Genomic DNA, 16443 nt, shown 5'->3' on the forward strand with positions numbered 1-16443 from the left:
ACTATTCTTTTCAGTCTCTGCTCTTGTTTTCTCGGTAGAATGAATTTCTGTTTTCTTCTTTTTGAAAAGATTTCTGGGCTCAGAAGCAGGAACTCAATCCCCAATATGTAGTAATACACACTGCAGCAACAGAAATATTATCTCATACATAGGAATATTTATTTTTTCCTTCTTAAAAATGTACAAAAAATAAAATAGCTGTATTTACAGTTTATCAAACCCCTCTCCCAGTTGCAACACTATTAAGTTACATGAGCTATTTTCTTAATATAAAAGCACACTATTTATACATAGAGTTTCCTTGTTTGCCGGAAAAAGGGCTTGTCACAAACTTTGGCACAAACATTCTTGTTTGTATCTTGTCTCAATTCATAGGAAATGGAAGAGCATATAAACATTTCATAAGCTTTACATTTTAAAAGTCCTAAGATACTCCTTTCCAGTTTCATATCAATCAATATACAGGATGTCTGACAGCTGGACAGTTTAGTTTTTACTAACTGTTTGAATTAATTTACAACATTTAAACAATTCATAGCCTGAAAGAGGAAAATATACAAGACAGACACTTGATCTCTGAATTCACTGACAAAAAACTTCATGAGAGAGGACACACGGCGTGGGGGGGGTGGGGGGGGTGGGGGCGCGGGGAAGTTCTTTTCTTTGTGGTTTATATTCAATGGTAAAAATCCTCCACAGTGTCTTGAAGGCAATATCACGGTACATTAACAAAGCTTCACTGCAAGGATGCACTTTATTTTGGGGATATCAGCATCTGACTGTGTAGAAAGAAACTAAAATTTGAGATTTGGGGGTTTCATAATATAACATCAAATGGACGGACGTAGTGCCAAATCTGTAGTGGGAACCAAAACTAGAGCTTAGAAGCCTAGTCTCCTTTTGCACACCTCTGTCAAGGGTCTTTTGAAACACAACATCTACAGACACAGCACTGCTCTAATTCGTCATAGGGAAAATCAGCTGAGCAGCAAGCCACCTTTCAGGCTGCACTAGTTAAGATTCAAGACTGCTGTCTTGAAGAAGGCAAGGAAATGAAAGCTTTGTTCCTTTAAATAAACAACCACAGCCACAGAGACAAGAGCAGGCAAGGCAGCTATTCCTGTCCCCTGCTGAACAGTAGCCCAATCTCACTTCCATTTAACTCATAACGTTTGGAAGATCCAGCATGAATTGGTATTTTTCACGAAACAAAAGCAACGTGTATTTTAAATGTGCAAGCACTTCGTACTCCTCAAGACCTTTGAATCAAGCAGGGCATGAGGCAGGCCACTGCTTCAGAAGTTTGCATTACTTGTACTGGCCCTTCCCCATCACTTTGATAGCTTGGTTTTGACCAACAAGGTGAACCCTGACAGCTTGTAGCTTGCCACGACCAGCATCCAAGGTTCAGTGCTCCTCCAGCAGCTGGTGCTGCAAGTACAACTAAAGGGGTGCAGGGTGGTGACGTGTTCTTTGTGATGTCCTAGGTGCTTGCGATGCACCTGCATCTGGAGCAGAGAAACAAAGCCCTCAGACCCTGGCAGATGAAGTTAAGGGAGATCAACATTAACTAGATCTCACTGATGTTTTAAAACAACCTTACCATCAGGGTAAATCCTACTTATCTTCCTCAACCCTGCTAGCTTCATTGAGATGGTAAGAAGGAACTAAAGGCAGGAGTATCAGCTCTCTTATATCAGGAATTCACACACTTCAAGATGTATTTAGAAAAGCTTTCAGTTAATCCTGGAAGTAACTTTCCTTCCCTGGACAGTGCCTGACTGAAAGCTCCTAAAATGGCAATGGAAAGATAGCTCCTTAAGCCCCAGTATTTCCTAGAGTCTGGCACGTCTCACTGATCCTACACTGCTCCTTGGCGTAGGATGCTGCAGCACCCAACAGAACCCAGCTCATACATAAGACAAGAATGTCCCGTTAACCTGAGTGCTGGTGCAGCACATGTTGCACCCCAGCAGCTCAGGACTGTCCCTCCCACCACCTGTCATTCTCTGTGAACCCCAAATTCTCACTGTCCTCAATCCATGCCAGCCCCAGGTGCCACAGGAACTCCAGATAAGAGAGCTTGGATGGCAGGCTTGTTGGGGGCAGAACCAGGGCTCAACTCCCGTGTACATTTACTCCTACGCTTCACCTGCAGCTTCTGCCCAGATAACACAACCAATTGAGAGACCCCAGCTAATATCCTTAGGATCCCAAACACCGTCAAACAACAGAGAAATACAAGAACACCACTGCTCACCAGTCCTGTGTGACAGTTCCTAATGCCACCTGCTAAAACTGTCCCCTTTTTCCTTTAGGGAAAAAGTATCTGGGCTAAGTCAGCACAGACTTTTTATCTCGGCCTGAGCCAAGCAGAAACAAACTGAATCGCAAAAAAATCCCCTGTATTCCCCAGATGTCTGCTCTCGAGCAGGGTAGCAAAGGCATCTTTGCTGGAGTACGTATTTATAAAAAGATAAGGGAATTACTACAAAATTCTGCATCAGAAGGAGAAAGAGCACATGACAAAGGAAGAGGGAGGGAGCGCAACAAACAGACACTTTGTTTTGCAGATGTAAGAGGATTCTGGCTATGTTAGCCCTGACGCTAATGGTCTGAACCTTTTATAGGTTCTGGTCCCACAGAAACTTTGACAGGTACCCAACATTTCTATTTGAAGTACAGATTTTAATGTGATGCTATTGCTAATGAAGTTAAGAAAGTGTGCAAGAGTTGCAGGACAATTCATGCAAAAATATGACCAAATCAGACTGGTCAGCTATCCCAGCTACTTTGCTTGAATGTAAATAGCTCCACACAGCTCAAAACACTACTACAGAATGAGGCCTGTTAAACTAGGCAGTATTTCTTTACACCATTAACAACCAAATAAAGATTCTGTGACTAAATGAAAAAACTATTTCAGAAGGAAAAAAAAAAAAGAAACTCTAAAGGTTGCAGGTAGGAAAGGACCCATGTTTCTGTCTGTCACATGGAATCCACGTACAGTGCATAGAAGATAAAATGCTTGCAGCTAAACTCACAGGGTTGTATGCTGAGTGAGGAGCTCTCACCGATAGCCAGAGGAACTGGAGAGGAAAGGTGCTGGGTTTGGATGCGCCAGGGACATTCAGGCCTTGAAACCCTTTCCTGGGGTGATTTTATCCTGTGTGACTCTCTTCACAGAATTCATGAGACAGGGGTGGAATTTGATGGGAAAACGTAGTTCAGCTTGGGTTCAGATCCAGCCCTTATAAGAGAGACCTGTCTCCACACCTCAGTTGTGGGATATTCAGTCTCCACTGGTAAAATTGTTCCAGTTTCGATAAAATATTTCCATCAAGCCCGGGTTTATACTGCACCCAACTGCCCTAGGAATCAAAACAGAATCATTCAATGGAGATAGAAGAGCAAGTACCCTTAAGAAGAGTTTTAAATCCTGTTTCTTACAATCTAGAGGAATGTTTTAATGAGCAGGCTGCTGCGGAAAGCACCTTTCCCTCCATGGGCTTGAGAAAAGCCCACTTTGAGAGCCTCCACTTCATTAACAGAACAGGCAGAAGTCCCTTCTGTACCTCTAGGCACACCAGGCAGCAGACACATGGTGCCTCTTGGATTTGCTGACAGCTGGATGGGACACTCAGGTATCTACAGCTGGGACTCGGGTACCTAAGGTGGGCCCCATTGCACCAGAGCACTCCAGACCCTGCAGCGTGGTTTGCTCCAATATTTCGGTATAAAACTGGGTGGGCAAGGGTGGAGCATATGAGCGCAGGTACAGTTATCAGCTTCTCAGTACACACTCCTTAACAGATCGCAGCAATCTAATCCTCTAGGAAAGATTCTGTTAAACCCTAAACCCAATACATACAAAAACATAGTGGCAGTAAACATGCCCACATACAGTAGTTAAAATATATTATTGCATATTATAAACATTATATACAAGGTTAAAATGGTTTCTTTACCATTTACTTACAAGTGACATTTGTAGCTGAATGCCTTACTTACAAGTCCTCATTGCTACATGCTGAGAACTACCAGAGGTATTTGGCAAGACTATACACTATAGAGAGATATGGATCCGTCTGAGCAGGTGAACTGTCAGCCACTTTCCCCATCTTTAGCACTGCACCAATTTTTTAGCAATGACAGAGAACTACCGGTAAAGTGATTTACACCAGATTTCTGAAACTAGACCAGCATGGTTCCATAACTTGTTTTAGAATGAGCTTATCCACACTGAAGTATGGATTAAAATGCTGCATTTCACATTTGCAGTGGGACATCTGGTTACAAATCTGGGGGCTGGTAACTGCTTGTACAGTAGAGAGTGGGGAACAATAAATAAGGGACCAGGTTAACATCGGTGGCCTTGTGCTTGACAAACCCAAGTCTATATGCAGTGGGTGCACATGTGCAGAATGGACAGTATTCTCAAAGCAGTCTTGTAACAGTTTCTCTGATCAATGTCTGTCAAGTTCCCGGGGAATCCTCTGCTTTCCAAGCAGGATGAAATGCTGTGGTTCCTTACAAAAAGGCTCTGTCTGAGGCTAGATCTCTGTCAGTGTGATCTTGAAGCCTTCGACCATGCTCTCCATGTGCAGGATGAATGTGTCCTCATTGGAGTAGTGCTCAATAATGTTGTCATCCATGTTTACCAGGATACTGGCGACAAAGGCAAAAATTATTATTTTCACACACCAGGACACTGAAAGCTCCACTGCATGTGCTCACTTCACTACAATGCAAAACCAGACTCCAGCACATGCCAGTACAGGGACAACAGTGGGAATCATCACCAAGATGTGCCCCATAGTCCTTTACAGTCTTTGGATTAGAGGCTGCGCCTTGCCAAAGTAGTTAAGGCAAGAGACATCCCATCCAGTGCTGGGATGTTAACCTGCTGAAGCTGCCGACGAGGTGAGCTGCACACAGATCCCTGGCAGACCCAGCTAGCTGGGGTTTCCCCTGCCCGGGGTTGGCTCCCTCAGGTGTACCCGCGTGCTGCTCCTCAGCCATGCCGTGTGAACTGCTGCACCTCTGTGGTGTGAGTTGCTAGCACCGGGGAGCAGTGTAATTTGTGCTTTGCACACAGCTCACAGGCCTAGAGCTCAGCTTAGACGTGAGAATATCAACAAGTATTAGAAATGTGTACAAGTGCTTTCCTTGCACGTTAACTTAGGGTGTTTCTTCCAACAAACGTATCACTTGCAAACAGTGTTAGAAAGAAGCAAAACATGAGAAGTTTCACCTGTCTTCTCAAAAGCTAAAGAAATCCCCACACACAACAATGCCGTAGTTACAGCTGAAAATAAATTATTGATTTAAAATTATAACACCACAATATTGTAGTTATTTAGAAGTAAAAAAAAAGTTAAAGTAGAGAGATTTAGATTTATAGCAAGGAGTAGTAGCCTAGCTATTCTAAAATCAGAGCTGTGATGCTCATGTCTAAATTTACTCAGCTGAAACCCCTGCAGCAAACGCTGCCTGCCTGCCTTTCAGATTCGGAGAGTGGCCTACTTCTTTCTTAACACTGCAGGGAAATTCCACACCACATTCACAGCAAAGGCTGCACCTCTCCCATGCTAGCACTCCACAATGCTATTAAGCGTACAGTCTATAAAACACACTTTATCCAAATACATTTTCCAAACACAAACTCTGTTTCTTCACAGTAAGCATATGAATACTGGTCAGACATGCTGGAGAATCATGTTTTCCCTTCTGCCACCCCTTGCTGTCTCTGTAAATATTAAGATTTCAAGCACATAGGCATGTCTCATACAAGTGTTTATATTGCCCAACACCATGAGGCTCCAAGCATAGTTGGGATCTCTGAGTGCTCCTAAAGATCCTGCAATAACCCCTAGTTAGTTAGTTTACTTACCCCTTTTTGCTCTTTTTATAAAGTTTTGCAATCTTTTCAACTGGAAGCCCATATTTCTCAGAGATCTGAAATCATAAAAATAAAAGAATTATCATTAATAAGAAATATGAAAATATCACCTCTCTATTTACATAAGGCATTAAAACACTACCTCTGCAAACTTTGACAGGATAGCTATACAGAAAAGTCACTCGCAACCATACCGTAACTTCATTTAAGGATGATTTAGGGGTGAATAATTCTATACATATCGATCAAAAACCCACAGCCATTTCCATCCAGGAAGTTGGAGACTATAGTTTTCATAGGGTGTGAGTCATCAAAACTGCCTCACCATCTCCTACTGCTCTGCTCAAGGAGTCAACAACTCTTCCCAGCTTCAGATTTTACCAGGGAATTTCAATCTGAGCAGCTGCCTTTCTGCCATTTCTTTTTCTAATTTTCTGGGTTTGCGGAAGCAAAGGCTTCCACCAGGCAGAAGGCAGATGAGTAGCAACACAACAGGAGCTGATAGATTGATGGATCCACAAAAAAAAATACGCACATTTCTATTCCTCAATAGCATTTCAAGGTTTGTTAAGCTAACAGGACCATCCACAGTCCTTGGTGGACAAAAACCTCAACATGGCCCAACAACATGCGCTTCTACCTCAGAAAGCCAACTGAATCAGGGCTGCATCAAAGGAAGTGTGGCCAGCAGGTCAAGGGAAGTGATTCTCCCCCTCTACTCCATCCTTGTGAGACCCCCCTGCAGTGCTGCATCCAGCCCTGGGGCCCCCAGCATAAGAAGGACATGGACCTGTTGGAGCGAGCCCAGAGGAGGGCCATGACGATGGTCAGAGGGCTGGTGCCCCTCTTGTATGAGGACAGGCTGGGAGAGTTGGGCTTGTTCAGCCTGGAGAAGGGTCTGGGGAGACCTTGCAGCTGCCTTCCAGTACCTGAAGGGGCCTAAGGGAAGCTGGGGAGGGGCTTTTTACAAGGGCAGGTAGTGACAGGATGAGGAGTAATGGCTTTAAACTGAAAGAGGGTAGATTCAGATTAGATTTTAGGAAGAAATTCTTTACTGTGAGGGTGGTGAGACACTGGAACAGGTTGCCCAGAGAAGTTGTGGATGCTCCATCCCTGGCAGTGCTCCAGGCCAGGCTGGATGGGGCTTTGAGCAGCCTGGTCTGGTGGAAGGTGTCCCTGCCCATGCCAGGGGGGTTGGAACTGGTTGATCTTTAAGGTCCCTTCCAACCCAAACCATTCTATGAATCTATGGTACTTCTTTTGTCTGAAAAGTATCTGCCAGGTACCTTTCATTGGGGGAAGGCTGCAAACATGCTACACACAGGATTAGGAAGCTTCTATATCATTGGGGAGGTGACTCAGTCTAATTACTAGGGTGGCAAAATGAGAACACGATTTGGCTCACAAAACATCATCTGAATGTCACAGAGGAGTGTGTTAGCAAGGTAAAGAACTTCTAAAATAAACCTCGTGCCAGCTACTCAAAATGATAAAGCAGAAAATAGAGGAAAAGTTTTGAAGGAAGGACTACTTAGCTGACAAATTACCAATACTAAACAAGCACTTCACTGGGATGCTTTGGCATTGCTTTGCAGCAGTGTATTGGTAACTATTTTGGATGTCCGTTCTGCAGCGAGCCTGTGGTGTGCTCATGGAGACGGTGTCCCTGAGACCTCTGTCTGAGCCAGCTTTCCTTTCCAAACTATGACTCTTCTTTGAGGGAACACATCTCATAGCTCATACTTTAGAAGAGGGTTGTCCCAAAAGGCAAAATAATTACAGAAAAATGGCGTTTTGTCAGTGATTATGTTCTGTGGTACTCTGCTGCCAACCAAAGTAAGCTTCTTGCTCTTCCCAGGTGAAATGAAGTTGCAGCTAAATAGCTGATAATTTATCTTCCACATTAGAGAAGCGAAATGCACAATTAAATACCCATTTAAAGACTGCCAAACATCAGTCGCTGTAAAATCCTTTCTTTGTGTTTCTGTTCAGACTTTGTTTGAGAAAAAGTGATATCTTAGAGAAGTAAATTAAAGCAATTATAATGAAATAGAAAAGGGAAAGCAAGCACTGGATAAACTCAGCACCAAGGACAGATTCAAACAGCCACAGGTTGAATCCCAAGCACAGCTCCCGTTCAGAGACCCAGGATTCTCTAAAAGAAAGAATTAATTAGCCTATATTTGCCTACATCATCTATACTTGTAGAATTGCCATCTTACCTATGACACAATTTTGTACTTAAAAAGTATAGCGTAACTCCAAGATTTTGGAGAACTAATAAAGCTTCTTTTACACTGTAATCCGTTTCCTCTGACCACAGAGTACATCTGTGGCTAACAGAAAGGGGAGGTTGTAAATGAAGAGTAACTGATAAGACACACTAGACCCATCCACCCCGCAAAGTTTTGCACCTAGCAGAGAACAAAATATAAATTAAATTGTGGGCTGTATTTGCTACTTCAGTTTTACTTGCATCAGCATGTTTCACTGCCCTTTTGAATATGGTGCTGGAGATACTGATGGTAGTCCTGGTTCCGTGTTCTCACCTGCCTTGGCAGAGGCCTAATTCAGCAAAAAGGATGTGCAAGCTTGTATGCTGTGGTCACACCCTTCCTGCTGTGGGGAAGAGTGTGTTCTTTTTTTTTTTTTACTACATTTATGAAAGACGGCTTCACCCCACTTGTCTTGTATCTCACACAAGCATCCTCACCACTGGACTATCAAGCCAATCTTTTTCACTCTGAGCTCTATGTAGCCTATCCAAAAGGCTCTGTGTATCCTGTGGAAAGCTATGTAACTGCATACACAGGGTGGAAAAGCATCCTGCAAAGACATTCCATAACATACTCAGCTTATTTGGAGCAAGTTCAAGTCTTTGCTCCAAACAGGGCAGAACAAGGGTGATTTGAACCCAGGATTTGCCATAACTCTGTGTGGGATAACCTATTCCAGCTACTCTCCATCACAGATGTGACAGGCTGCCCCACCTTGCCTTTGTAAATGCCTGACCCAACCTGTGTGCATAAATCCAAGGGAGGATCCATGGGCAGGATAGCCAGTAGAAGGAATCACCTACCTCTGGCCAGAAGCACTTGTGCAGGTACTCACATCTTGCCTCTCACTCACACTCCACCCTTGTCTACCACCATCTTTCCAACTCCCCCTTCCTTCCATGCCTCATCCTGTGCTGCCCATGGAGGGCAGCTGCCAGACGTGAGGCTGGCGACTCCTCTGGGCAAATCTTGACTGCCTTAGAGAAGTTCTCAGAGAAACTTCCATGTTCTCCTTGTATTCTTGCTAGCCCTCTGGCTTTGCTTGCCATGAACAGAACGTCAGATAAGCAATCTGTTATATCTGTGGTTTTGTTGTACCCCTAAATTTAAGCTTTCATGGAACACAATAATAAAAATGGTTCCATTTCATCAGATTGTTGAAAAAATCCTTCGTAACACCTCTCTGGTTGTTAACACTGAAACCTAATGATATTAGAATCATATAATGATATTATGAAGATCAGTACTTGAAGACACTTTTCACTGACTCCATGCAAATAAACAAATGGAGAAACATTCCTGTGCCAAGGAGGTTTAATGGCAGCTAATACACAGCGTTCTGCACATTCCAGCATTAAACTTCCCTAGGATATTTGGGATACCTAACACACATTCCAAATGTTGCTCAGAGTGGTTTGGGCCTCTGGGACACCACTTCCTATGAAAGCTATGAGATGCAGGGCTAAGAAAGCCTTGTGAATCACATTGCCTATGTGTCCTCGTTTCAGCAAGGATAGAGTTAATTTTCTTCCTAGTAGCTGGTGCAGTGCTGTGTTTTGGATTTAGTATGAGAACAATGTTGATAACACACTGGTGTTTTAGTTGTTGCTAAGTAGAGCTTACCCTAAGTCAAGAGCTTTTCAGTTTCCCATGCTCTGTTAACAAGGAGATGCACAAGAAGCCGGGAGGGAGCAGAGCCAGGACAGCTGACCCGAACTAGCCACAGGGATGTCCAATACCATAGAACTCATGTCCAGTGTAAAGTGGGGGGAGTTGGCTAGGAGCCCCCGCTCGCTGCTGGGGGACTGGCTGGGCATTGGTCAGCGGGTGGTGAGCAACTGTATTGGGCAACACTTGTTTTCTTGGGGTTTATTCCTCTCTCTCTTTGTTAGCTTCTTTTTCTTCTTCATCTTCTTGGGTTTTATTCCTCTCTCTCTTTCTGTTATCTTCCTTTTATTCTTCTTCTTCATCACCATCATCATTAGCTTTACTTCATTTATTGAATTGTTCTTATCTCAGCCTATGGGTCTCATCTTTTTGCTGATTCTCCTCCCCATCCCACCAGGGCAGGGGGAGCAAGTGAGTGGCCGTGTGGTACTTAGTTGCTGGCTGGGGTTAAACGATGACACTACGACAGGTGTAGGATTTATATAACATGCAGGGATTAGTGAGCTTTGCAAAAGACTTCCAGCTGACTGAATAAGCACATTTCTCAGGAGCCCCTAAGGATTCAACCAATTATACCAAACAGCAAGCTGTAGAAGCAAGGCTTGAAGTGAGGGTATGGACAGCCTCCCCCTCACAGGCTCAGAAAACAAGTCTTGAGAGAAAATGTGCTAAGTCCTGCGGCAGAATCTGAGAAAGCCAAGAGCCAGCATCTGCTAGGGCATCTCACTGCACTCCCACTTCTGAAAAACATTTGTTGCCAATTCAGGGGGAACACCACTACTGCCAACTTCTATATAAAACAAAAAGATTTCTTATCTGACCTCAAGCAGGCTACAATAAATTTTAAAAAGATACCTTTATCTGGACAAATTTTTTCCTTTATCACCCCCATTGCCTATTTTTCAATCTGCTGAGCAAAGAATTCTTTCCTTCCCTTAGGATGCCTGAACAGTGGGACAGTCTTCAGAGTGGCACTGAAATAACAGTCCCCTGACATGGCAAGTTTGTCTGTGGCACATACCTGACTGCACAAGCCACCAGAAATGCTTTCTCTGCTGTAATCAGGGAGACAGAAAGGGCAACATCTGGGCTGGTGGAGGCACATAAGAAAGCATTTTTGTCAACTTCTTTCTATGGAAATACCAACCCTACATTGATTGGAAGGACACAGCATAGATGGGTATCTAATGACCTTTGGTCTAAGTGAACTCTATTGAGCTCACCTGTTACTTTTTAATTTTAGAAAACTTTGGGAGATGCTTGAATTTCCTAATTTAGATTGCCTTCTGTAATTTGAATAAATATGTGATTCCGCAAAATCTAAGACTGGGGTCTTTGGACTAACTTTGGATGGGGCTGAAAGCAGGATTTAGAGCTGGCCAGTCACCACGTGTCATGTTTTGTGACGGGCAATCGTTTCGCTATTTTCTGTTGATCAAGACCGACTAGTGTAGGATACAAACATCTTAAAAATCAAGCATTTGCATCACTTTCTGAGATGTGCTGTATCTCTGAAACCTGACACCTGCAGATATTTGCCAGAAGAAAGAAGTCTGAGATGGAATCTAACTGTTCATTTGGAATGGGGGTACACAAGCAAATAAAATAAACATAGTATCTGAGAAAACAACCTCATTAATCATGGGAAGTTAGGAGAAAGCCACAGACCAGGAACAGTGATTAACAAACAAACAAGTAAAATCCATAAACAGAGAAGAGGGTACGATTCAGGATCATTGGTGTTATCTTTCAGATCTGGGGCTCTACAATTTTCAGAGCCTCAGTTTCTAAGTTCTTGGTACTGAGTTTAGAATTAAGCATTTAGGATTTGCTTAATTACAAAATTACATGATTTGCTGAAACAACTGTAGTAAAGAGTATTTAAGAATATGCAGTTTGACAGGTTTTTGGCATTGATTTATCCACAATATTCCACCAAAGCAAATTAAAATTTTCTCGATATGTTCCTTCCAGTGAACTGGGACATTTTACAACAGATCAGATTTCTCTGGTGCCAAAAACATGCCACCAAGTCAGCAGCTGCGCTGACAGAGGTATGCAGAAACCTTTCCTGTCTCTGCACCAGCTTTGTTTTTATGTTACACAGTGGCTGGAGAACAGGCATGGAGAGGCACAGACTACTGGAGAAAAAAAGAGTCACGTTAGCTTGAAGGACTATAGCATACTTTTAATTTCCATACAAAGACAAGATGAAATCATGTTACAGCTTATCAAGAATCAGACTGCAGCCTCTTCAAGCAAAGCCTGTTTTTTATGACACGTGTGTGTCCTAACAACTGAGCTGCAGTCACAGCTAACAAACAGTATCGGCACAAGCACAGTTAGGACATCCTTAGAACCCAGCAGCTGTCTCTCCTCAGAGATACCCTGATCTGAATAGGTGCTTTAAACAACTTCACCAACCCACAAATCCTTTTGCCTTTTGCTGCTGGTCAAATACTGACCTAGTAACTCAACCTTTACCATATTTGACATTTCCAGTACGTGTAATAAGACACTGTGACAGTTTTATGAGAGTATGAACAGACACACTTCTAGCACTCAGCTGAGCTCTCTAAGGACACTTTCATCCATTCCCATCTTCTATCCTACATGTAACCAAGGTGGAAATCAACTCTTCATCCCATATGTCAGTCTCACATTAGTCCTCCCATCAAAGCAGTGAGACACATGGCTGCTTCTTGACTCTTCCCTTACCAAATTTCACACATCTACTAGCCATCAGCCCATATAAACAGGATTAAATGCAGAAACAGCCACTCATGACCACAGCTAATGGGTAACAAGCCAAAACTCAAGTCAAAAAAGCATCAAGGAGGCAGGCTGGTATGTAGGTCACTCTAGGAGTGAGGGCTAGAGAAGGAATTTGAGACAGGAGGTATGAATGACTAGCCTGCATTGGCTCAGCAACTGCCTCGTGCAAGAACAGCAACTACGCAAAAGCCATATGAAATTCACACGGAAACAGTGCATCCTTGGGCCTCTTCTTTAAAAGATGGCTCCGAACACACCAATGAGCGTTACAGGAGAAGATTCAGCAGGCTGTGAATCATCAGTTCAGAAAAAAGCATTTCAGAAAATGGAGCCCTGCTTCCCTAACACTGGTTAATTACCACCATTTCTCAAGGCTTAGGCCTCCAATAATTCGGCTCTGTGACACTATTTATCCCAGCAACCTGCTGACAGCACTGCATTTGGAACATGCCAGCATTTCAGAGGCGTACTCCAGAAAGCCTTTATAAAATGCTTTAAATGTATTTGAGAATAAATTCATCTTTATATTATGTTTTATCTCGATAAAGACATTGAAAGCCTCAAGATTTTCTTGCCAAGACAGACAAACAATATGGGGACATCAGATACTTACCGCTTCCATCAACCCCTTTACTGTGGGTGATTTCAGCATCAAAGCATCAAACACCTCATCTGTCTCCTTCCTCACATACAAAAGCACTGAAACAGAAAAAAAAAAAAAAAGTCAAACTTGGAGCAGGTTCAGTCAATTGAACAGACAAAACAGCCCACACCGAATAGAAAAACAAATATTAATCTGTGACAGATAAAATGAAGTGCTGAAGATGGTTTGCACTTAAAAAAATATGTACTCTTGATATCATCAGTGATCTAAACATGGAAGACACATCATAGTTGCTTTGAAAACCCACAAAGAAAATTCAGCAAATTTAATGTGAGGAATCTATATCTTCCAGAACTTAAACCTTCATTTACTGAAATAAGATAAGCTAAAAAGCACTGGGGCCCTGTTCCTGGGTCACAGGACAAAACACAAAGCTAGGTCTTCCTAACCCTGTGTCTCAGCTTGCACCTCTCCAGGCTTCATCCAAAAGACTGGGAAAGGACATTTAGAAAAGGCAAGTCTGGTTTGCCTTTAGCTGAGCCTTTAAAATCAATGACAAGGAAAAGGAATAGCTCCTTCTGACATTACCACATGGATGACTGCAAACGGGCCTGGCCAGTCTGAAAATAAACACTGGAAAGAACAAGTCCAAAGTCATTCGAGACTTTACAGGGGAGACATTCATAAGCACAGCCGGTAGGCACGCATTTACCTGTGAGCCCGCTCCTGCTCAGGTACACAAATGCCATTTGTGCTCCTGAAAGTCTCCTCCTTACCCCCTCAGATGTCCTGCCAGGTCTTAGTGGTTCACAGGTGCAGTGCCCTGCCCTCTCTAGCTCTTGTTCTCCCCTCTCTGACTTGTACAGGTTAAAGGAGAAAACTTGCTGTTACATGGCAAAAGCAAAGCAGACAGCTACAAAGCAAACAAACACAAACACTAAAGAAGTGTTTTAGGCATAATCTCACATGGCTTTTATCGAAGTTGCAGGTTAAATAAGATGTTCCACAATTAATTTGGTTCCCTAAATAAAATGCCTTTTCAAATAGCAGTGCTGCACGTTAGGTACAAAGACACACACAGTGTTAGGTACTTTGTGTCTGTGTGACAAACTACATCAGTAATCATCTTTTTTTTTTTGGGGGGGGGGGGGAGGCGGGGGAGACAGAAAAAGGTATCGGTATCTATTGAAACTGCTAATTCCTGTGGTCCAAAAGATATCTTCACCAGTAGTTCAATAAATGACTTGCAACCAACTTGAACCAACAGGTATCTGGTTTTCGTACAGAAGCAATTATTTGGAAGCTAATTCTCAGGTCAAGACTGTAGCAGGGTACTCAGGCCTATTTGCAGAGAATTGTAGCTTCTTTGCCCAGGTTTTGAAATGATTGAAAAAAGATTTGAAACATAGGCAGATCAGTCCCCTGTCTTGGTCTACAAACCAGACACACTGGACAATGGTGATCTTTTTTTAATTCAGAAGTATGAGTCACAAATCTGCTACCACAAGCATGCAGTCACATTCTTTTCACCTACATTCTGGTAATTCTTTGGGACCTGCCTGAGAGTGTCCTTTTAAAGGACTCAGAAGCTGAGATAACTTTGAGTCACAGCCTCAATAACTGTTAGAATATAAGAGAACAAAAAAAATCCACATCAGTAGTTAAATTTCAGTGGGTCCAATACGTTTACTTGCATGGGGCAAGCACTCGTTCAAAGTGCTTATTTTGCCTGTACTAACACTTCTATTAATTCAGTAATTCTTTTCTTGTGACTAAAGGGCTGTCCTGTAACTCCTGGCTTTTCAAACACCTGGAACTCTGCCAGCCTTAACAAACGTATTTGAAAGTATTTCAGATTTCAAATACAAACGTATTTGAAATGTATTTCAGATTACAAACGTATCTGAAAAGAGCAAAAAAATCACTTGGTCCAAGGTTAAAGTTGGGGACACTATACAATCTGAGTGCTGAGCTTTAAATCTCTCCGTTGTGCTTGGCACATCAGGCAACGTTATGCTGAATGAAGGATCCGTTACAAGGATAACGGGGAACTTGAATCACTATTATACACACAGAAGGCCAGGATTAGTAAACATATGGGGGTTTGCTGGTTTTTTCTTTCCCCCAATAGGTGTGACAATCCCAGCTTTTGATTCACAAGGGCACTGACTTCTGGTGACAGTGATGCTTTAAGAAGCCCCTGTCTCACCCCTGCCCTTAATGCTCTGTTACTCCGGCCTGTCTCAATGAATTGTCCTGGATGATGAACTCTCTCAAACAGCAGATGCGAGTGAAAAAACAACCCTTTTTTCTGAGTCGTTCTTCAGACAGATCAGGTCCCTGCTTCAGCGTACAATGCAGCCCCACAAGCCCTCGTGCTTGCATAACTGCGGAGAGGCGGCCAGCTGGCCCGCAGCAGGAGGCACAGCCAGGGCGGAGGCAAAGGGGCTGCGAATTCTGCATTGGGCTCAGCAGCACTGCCACTGAATGCCAAGCCGTGACCGATGATGTGACACAACTCATACTTATGCTCTCCGATCCTACTGTCACCATGTTCATGGTGTCAAGACGAGCTCACTTTAACAGTACCGACTGCAGTATTTTGGGAGGGGGTGGAATCTTGTACCAGGCAACTTTTATCTGGAAGTTAAAAGATAAATTCAGATTTGCACTAACAGGCCTCAGTTCTTAACCTTCTTACAAGCACTGAAACCAACTGTAGCCCCTAATAGACATTGCAAAGAATTACAAAAGAGGGGGGTGATAAATTTATCTTTAATTATTTAAGAAACAGCCCTGATTTACAAAATTGCAGAGTGGCAATCTAGCCCTTGTTGAAGGCAAGGAAGGTTGTTGCACCTGGGAGATTTTTGGAAGCCAGGCCACTTAACTGAGGATTTAAGTGTGAACGCAGAACAATGTTAGATACTTCTTTTGAAAGCATTAACAGCTTGGCTTTCCACTGGCAAACCTGCCAAGGCAGAAGACAAGTAACAGACATGTGGCAAAAATGAAAATAAGGTCAGGATGGGACAGCAAGACTTGGGCCACTACAAAGGTCTGAGCCCAGGCATTATCAATGCTCTGACCGCCACTCTATGAGCAATGACTTCAGTCTTTGTAAAGTGGTGCCTTGATAGAGATGTGGCACATTTTAGTCAAGGAAAGCAGGCTAGTAGCTGTGACCTGGCTTTTCTTTCCTACATTTGAAGTTTCAC

The 16443-nt window shown here is 43.1% G+C and overlaps 1 protein-coding gene across 4 annotated transcripts in view; it reads right to left on the reverse strand.

Annotated features, from left to right (window-relative positions):
- Positions 1-172: 172 nt before the first annotated feature.
- Positions 173-16443, reverse strand: part of GRHL2 (grainyhead like transcription factor 2) — a 71626-nt gene continuing 55355 nt past the window's right edge. For all 4 annotated transcript variants that reach the window (XM_027777676.2, XM_027777675.2, XM_027777674.2 and 1 more), the window contains exons 14-16: positions 13235-13320; positions 5894-5958; positions 173-4668 (exon numbers count right to left, since the gene is read on the reverse strand). In XM_027777676.2, coding sequence (XP_027633477.1) covers positions 4554-4668; positions 5894-5958; positions 13235-13320 — 266 coding nt within the window. In that variant the 3' untranslated portion in view covers positions 173-4553. The remainder of the gene's footprint in view (positions 4669-5893; positions 5959-13234; positions 13321-16443) is intronic.

The sequence above is a fragment of the Falco peregrinus genome, chromosome 3 (genome assembly GCF_023634155.1).
Source record: "Falco peregrinus isolate bFalPer1 chromosome 3, bFalPer1.pri, whole genome shotgun sequence".
NCBI classification, from domain to species: Eukaryota; Metazoa; Chordata; class Aves; order Falconiformes; family Falconidae; genus Falco; species Falco peregrinus.